The sequence below is a fragment of the Gigantopelta aegis genome, chromosome 14, assembly GCF_016097555.1.
Source record: "Gigantopelta aegis isolate Gae_Host chromosome 14, Gae_host_genome, whole genome shotgun sequence".
Taxonomy (NCBI): domain Eukaryota; kingdom Metazoa; phylum Mollusca; class Gastropoda; order Neomphalida; family Peltospiridae; genus Gigantopelta; species Gigantopelta aegis.
Genome location: NC_054712.1, coordinates 25,968,665 through 25,976,165, shown reverse-complemented (window position 1 = coordinate 25,976,165; position 7,501 = coordinate 25,968,665). Strand labels below are relative to the sequence as shown.

Below are 7,501 nucleotides of genomic sequence, written 5' to 3'. Positions count from 1 at the left end.
GTCATGATGAATAGACCACAATAGTGAATACCATGCGTCAACGGCTACCATGACTGTACTATCTGTACCTGTAGGTCATGATGAATTGTCACAATAGTGAATACCATGCGTCAACAGCTACTACGACTGTACTATCTGTACCTGTAGGTCATGATGAATTGTCACAATAGTGAATACCATGCGTCAACAGCTACTACGACTGTACTATCTGTACCTGTAGGTCATGATGAATTGTCACAATAGTGAATACCATGCCTCAACGGCTACTACGACTGTACTATCTGTACCTGTAGGTCATGATGAATTGTCACAATAGTGAATACCATGCGTCAACGGCTACTACGACTGTACTATCTGTACCTGTAGGTCATGATGAATTGTCACAATAGTGAATACCATGCGTCAACAGCTACTACGACTGTACTATCTGTACCTGTAGGTCATGATGAACTGTCACAATAGTGAATACCATGCGTCAACAGCTACTACGACTGTACTATCTGTACCTGTAGGTCATGATGAACTGTCACAATAGTGAATACCATGCGTCAACGGCTACTACGACTGTACTATCTGTACCTGTTGGTCATGATGAACTGTCACAATAGTGAATACCATGCGTCAACGGCTACTACGACTGTACTATCTGTACCTGTAGGTCATGATGAACTGTCACAATAGTGAATACCATGCGTCAACGGCTACTACGACTGTACTATCTGTACCTGTAGGTCATGATGAACTGTCACAATAGTGAATACCATGCGTCAACGGCTACTACGACTGTACTATCTGTACCTGTAGGTCATGATGAACTGTCACAATAGTGAATACCATGCGTCAACGGCTACTACGACTGTACTATCTGTACCTGTAGGTCATGATGAATTGTCACAATAGTGAATACCATGCGTCAACGGCTACTACGACTGTACTATCTGTACCTGTAGGTCATGATGAATTGTCACAATAGTGAATACCATGCGTCAACGGCTACTACGACTGTACTATCTGTACCTGTAGGTCATGATGAATTGTCACAATAGTGAATACCATGCGTCAACGGCTACTACGACTGTACTATCTGTACCTGTAGGTCATGATGAACTGTCACAATAGTGAATACCATGCGTCAACGGCTACTACGACTGTACTATCTGTACCTGTAGGTCATGATGAACTGTCACAATAGTGAATACCATGCGTCAACGGCTACTACGACTGTACTATCTGTACCTGTAGGTCATGATGAATTGTCACAATAGTGAATACCATGCGTCAACGGCTACTACGACTGTACTATCTGTACCTGTAGGTCATGATGAACTGTCACAATAGTGAATACCATGCGTCAACGGCTACTACGACTGTACTATCTGTACCTGTAGGTCATGATGAACTGTCACAATAGTGAATACCATGCGTCAACGGCTACTACGACTTTACTATCTGTACCTGTAGGTCATGATGAACTGTCACAATAGTGAATACCATGCGTCAACGGCTACTACGACTTTACTATCTGTACCTGTAGGTTATGATGAATTGTCACAATAGTGAATACCATGCATCAACAGCTACTATGACTGTACTATCTGTACCCGTAGGTCATGATGAATTGTCACAACAGTGAATACCATGCGTCAATGGCTACCATGACTGTACTATCTGTACCCGTAGGTCATGATGAATTGTCACAACAGTGAATACCATGCGTCAATGGCTACCACGACTGTACTATCTGTGCCTGTAGGTCATGATGAATTGTCACAATAGTGAATACCATGCGTCAACGGCTACCATGACTGTACTATCTGTGCCTGTAGGTCATGATGAACTGTCACATTAGTGAATACCATGCGTCAACGGCTACCACGACTGTACTAACTGTACCTGTAGGTCATGATGAATTGTCACAATAGTGAATACCATGTGTCAACGGCTACCACGACTGTACTATCTGTACCTGTAGGTCACTGTCACAATAGTGAATACCATGCGTCAACGGCTACCACGACTGTACTATCTGTACCTGTAGGTCATGATGAACTGTCACAATAGTGAATACCATGTCAACGGCTACCATGACTGTACTATCTGTACCTGTAGGTCATGATGAATTGTCACAATAGTGAATACCATGTGTCAACGGCTACCACGACTGTACTATCTGTACTTGTAGGTCATGATGAACTGTCACAATAGTGAATACCATGCGTCAACGGCTACCACGACTGTACTATCTGTACCTGTAGGTCATGATGAATTGTCACAATAGTGAATACCATGCATCAACGGCTACCATGACTGTACTATCTGTACCACAATAGTGAATACCATGCGTCAACGGCTACCATGACTGTACTATCTGTACCTGTAGGTCATGATGAATTGTCACAATAGTGAATACCATGCATCAACGGCTACCATGACTGTACTATCTGTACCACAATAGTGAATACCATGCGTCAACGGCTACCATGACTGTACTATCTGTACCTGTAGGTCATGATGAATTGTCACAATAGTGAATACCATGCGTCAACGGCTACCATGACTGTACTATCTGTACCTGTAGGTCATGATGAATTGTCACAATAGTGAATACCATGCGTCAACGGCTACTACATGTACTACTGTACCTGTATCTGTACTGTCACAATAGTGAATACCATGCGTCAACGGCTACTACGACTGTACTATCTGTACCTGTAGGTCATGATGAACTGTCACAATAGTGAATACCATGCGTCAACGGCTACCACGACTGTACTATCTGTACCTGTAGGTCAATTGTCACAATTGTGAATACCATGCGTCAACGGCTACTACGACTGTACTATCTGTACCTGTAGGTCATGATGAATTGTCACAATAGTGAATACCATGCATCAACGGCTACCATGACTGTACTATCTGTACCACAATAGTGAATACCATGCGTCAACGGCTACCATGACTGTACTATCTGTACCTGTAGGTCATGATGAATTGTCACAATAGTGAATACCATGCATCAACGGCTACCATGACTGTACTATCTGTACCTGTAGGTCATGATGAATAGACCACAATAGTCAATACCATGCGTCAACGGCTACCATGACTGTACTATCTATACCTGTAGGTCATGATGAATTGTCACAATAGTGAATACCATGCGTCAACAGCTACTACGACTGTAATATCTGTACCTGTACCTGATGAATATTCCATGTAAAATATTAGCACTTGGTATAGCTACCCCAAATTCATCAAAAACCTGTCACTTGGCTGAAACTCTGATGCAGCTCAAACTTGTCAAAGTGTTACAATATGTAAACATGGAATTAAAGTTGGCCCTGATAGCAGAGGCTTTTTATAATTTACATTGTTTTTCATCAGACCAAGAATATGGCATTGTCTTCATCATATGACGATCAGTTTCAAGAATATTTAACTCAAAATATTATGCACAGAGCAAATAGAAACAATTCAAACTAACACGACGTAACACTGAAATTTTATTTCACTTTAGTACTGAACCGGGGACATCAGTTACATATACATAATATACTTTTATCAAATAAACTTAAATATAATATTATAAAGTCCTAATACCTTATGTTTTCAAGTTATTACCTATTAACCAGAAAAACATATTTTAAACTTAACATTGTAGGTTTTCCCCATGATAGGACTCATTAAAAAAAAAAAAAAAAAAGTTTATTATTTAAAAAAAAAAAAATTATATGTATGCTATTATATTCAGTATTGATGATGACACCTTTCATAAATGTGTTTTTGTTATGTAGACACCTAATGGTTTGTCCCAACCCAGTTGCAAAGGCCCCACTGATGGACAGCGGAGACGGGCAGTACAAGTGGGCAAGGTTTTGTATGGATACATTGTACAGATCGTCAATTCTGGAGAACTCTGCCCTCAGCTAGCAGAGATGGCCGTTTGTATTGACAGGGTAACTGGACTAGCTTATTTCATTGTGTAAACCAGGGATAAGATCTTTAAACTTGATATCCACTTTCAGGGTTTTTTTAAAATTAAATAACATCCACAAAATAAAGACTAGATTTGATCTCAAATATTGACAAATTACATGTACCTAATTTAAGTATGATATAGCTTTCAGCTCTGTAAAGGTCATTTTAGGTTTTATTTTGAAGTAGGTATTACTAGTAAACACTGCATAAAATAATCAACTTTCAAGATGGGTAAGAAGAAAGGTACTGAGTACTGAGGTATTATTATAGGACCGTTTCTTTTTCATTTCTTTTTGGGGGGTGGGGTGGTGGAGGTGGAAATAATCCTAATTTATTTAATTTTCTTCTGTGGATGGTACAGGTAGATTCAATGAATATTTTTAGGTTGATCAAGCTCTCATTCTAATGCATTATAACAATATAGATAAAACAGATTTATGTTATGCATACTTAGCAGGTTAATTTTGAGACAGTGGAGTGATTTTGTTGTTTTATAAATATTAGGTTGGTGGACCCATTGGGCTATTTCTCATTCCAGCCAGTGCTCCACAACTGGTGTAGCAAGGGCTGTGGTATGTACTATCCTGTCCGCTAATCAAAAAGTGTGTGGTTCTCAACCATGTCCGACACCATATAACCATAAATAAAATGTGTTGAGTACATCGTTAAATAAAACATTTCCTTCCTTCCTTTTCTTAAACTGGTAGTTATTGTTTGAAAATATAATAGGTACCATATAATATATGTGCACTAACACACACAAAAAATATATAAGCACAATATACTGTGATATGTATTGTTAAAAATTTATATTGTGGTATACTGGTTTGACCGTGCATCTCCAATATATGAGATCCTTTAATATAAAAATATGTTTGGCACCAAATGTCTCCAGTTAATTCTCTATGAATGAATGAACTGTATTTTTCATTCCAGGTTAATGTTGTGGCAGACTTCAGTGCCATCAATGTTCACTGGGTGGCATCAGGAAGTGAAGAAGAGGACAAACTAGAAACTGTGTTAAAAGAGAATGCAGGAAAACTCAGGTTTTTAAAGTTTGTTTCATTTAACACCACTAGAGCACATTGATTATTAATCATCGGCTGTTGGGTGTCAATCACTTGGTAATTCTGACATGTAGTCATCAGAGGAAACCGGCTATATTTTTTCTAATGCAGCAAGGGATCTTTTATATACACTTTCCCACAGACAAGAGCACATACCATGGCTTTTGAACAGTTGTGCTGCACTGGTTGGAACGAGAAAAAAAACAATCAGTTGTCTGGATCCACTGAGATGGTTCAATCCTGCGATGCAAGCACCTCAGGCGAGCACTCAACCGACTGAGCTTAATCCCGTCCCTCTGGTTTTTAGTCTCTACCATTTCACTAATGTGAACTATTTATTATGAGATGTCTTATCGCATATTCTTCCACTGTTTGTTTTGTTTGCATGCTTCTTATATACTAGTAGTCTTCAGACACAGGTCCTAGCTTTTCTTTGTGGATGTGAAGGATCCTGAATAAAGCTTGTTCTTTGGCAACTTTGAAATTTGTCAACATTTTTTTTTATACATGTACAAATAGTAACAAGAACTCTCAAACTCTTAAATCACAGCCACTGACAGAAATGACCTATGTAAAATAAAAGAATGGTAATATAATTAAAGATCTTTAAATGCCAACCCTGTTGTTTTAAATGCTATTTTTCAGACATGGAAATAAAGTAGGTTTTAAGTATAAATATAATACAAACTTCAGTTGCTGGTTTAAAAAAATGTTTAAAATAGAAATATAAGATATCAAACTGCAATAAGTTACTTTTCAAGGGTGTCGTTAAACATTTATTCATTCATACATTTATTCCAGACTTCATAAAAATTAATTAAATAATAAATTACAATAATAAATATTTTTCAGGCATATCCTAACATCATATCACCTGCTTGGTCGCATTCCAATCATCAACTTTGTCAAAGATGAAAAGCAAGCCAACAGTCAACAGGTTGAGAAACTTCTCAACATGGCCGACTTTGGACCAGATTTTGAACCAGCCACGTATACAACGCAGATAAGAACTGGGACAAAGAACCCGGACATCGCACATGATTTTGCCAAATTGTCTTTAGAACAGACAGACTTCCGGGCATATCCAGACATCATGACCGTAACAAACACTGGTTCCATGGTATTTGAAAACTCGTATAAAGATACAGTCGTCGATACTATAAGAGAAGAACCGGATGCCACTTTGAAAGAAAGATTTAATATTACATACAAAGAAGATAAGACAGTCAAACAAAGATCTCATGTCATCATGGGTAAAGAACAAAACATTAACAAAGATGTTTCAATCAAACAAAGTCCCCATCTTGATTTAGATTCTGAATACAGCCATTTCATAAACTTTGACAACCATGATAAACAAACAAAAACAGATGATATGGATGATGTTAAACTGAGAAGTGACTTGTATGCTCTACAGTACGACAGCCTGATCAGAAAGTTGCTCTTGAAAAAGCGAAAGGCAAAACACCGGATGTCTGTGGATTCTTTTATTTCCGAAGATTTTGACGAGTCGGAAACTTCCATCCAAACAGTAAACCCAGACTACAGTGAATTTTTGAGAAGGCGAAAAAAGTTGAAACATGTGAAAGGCAAAATTCCATACACTGTGGACGACTATTTGCATGATGAAGGAACTGATTACTGGAATGTGCTGCCAGAAGAAAGGGACCATGAGTTTTCAGACGAAGAAATCTAAAATATTACAATCTTGTGGATTTTAGCTGAACTAGGAAGTTACATGGGCTGCTGTGTTTTCAAAACACATACAGTCGTCCTAATAAAATAAAAATTTGTCTCGATTGATATTTTAATAAAATCAAACACATCGGTCTATGCATGCATAAATTTGTGTTCCTCTCCTTCCTATGTCAGTGTTCATTTCAGCTTAGTTTTCATGCTTATATAGAGCTACGGTTCAAGCATACTGTCCTAGGCACACATCTTGGTTATGTGGACACCTTGTCCAAGAAAGGGGTTAATGCTTCCTTGTTTTTAGACTTGAGAGAGAAGTTGGCCTTACAACACCCCATTATTCATAAACACAAGGACCCAATCTTTGTATGGAAGCTTTAAGTTCATACTGAAGTTTTATAATGAGAATCCCCATCGTCAAACAGGTTACTATACAGTATGTCATATCAAAATATTAACTACATGTACATGCAGTGGCTCTTGCTATTTCCAGTTGCTATTAACTAAATCTGTTTTAAAGGCTAGTTTAATTTTTAACCTTTCAAAATTAATTATCATACCAAGTGCCATATTTCACTATTCTTTACATTTATTTGTGATAAATAACTACAAATTCATCAATTCCTTTTGTAATCTTTCAATGCTCGAAAGAGTAAGAGGCAATTACCACTCAAAATACACAATATGCTTTGTAATAATCAGTTTTACATGCAATATTGCTTTTCATTTTCAGATTAAATTACAAAGAAAAATAAAGAAATGTT

General features: G+C 37.7%; 1 protein-coding gene across 1 annotated transcript in view; it reads left to right on the top strand.

The window, feature by feature from the left end:
* LOC121389449 overlaps window positions 1–6,890 on the top strand; it is a 12,579-nt gene extending 5,689 nt beyond the window's left edge. Inside the window, exons 3-5 of the mRNA XM_041521078.1 lie at window positions 3,795–3,956; window positions 4,915–5,024; window positions 5,898–6,890. Of these exons, the coding sequence (XP_041377012.1) occupies window positions 3,795–3,956; window positions 4,915–5,024; window positions 5,898–6,741 (1,116 nt within the window). The 3' untranslated portion in view covers window positions 6,742–6,890. The remainder of the gene's footprint in view (window positions 1–3,794; window positions 3,957–4,914; window positions 5,025–5,897) is intronic.
* Window positions 6,891–7,501: the final 611 nt, after the last annotated feature.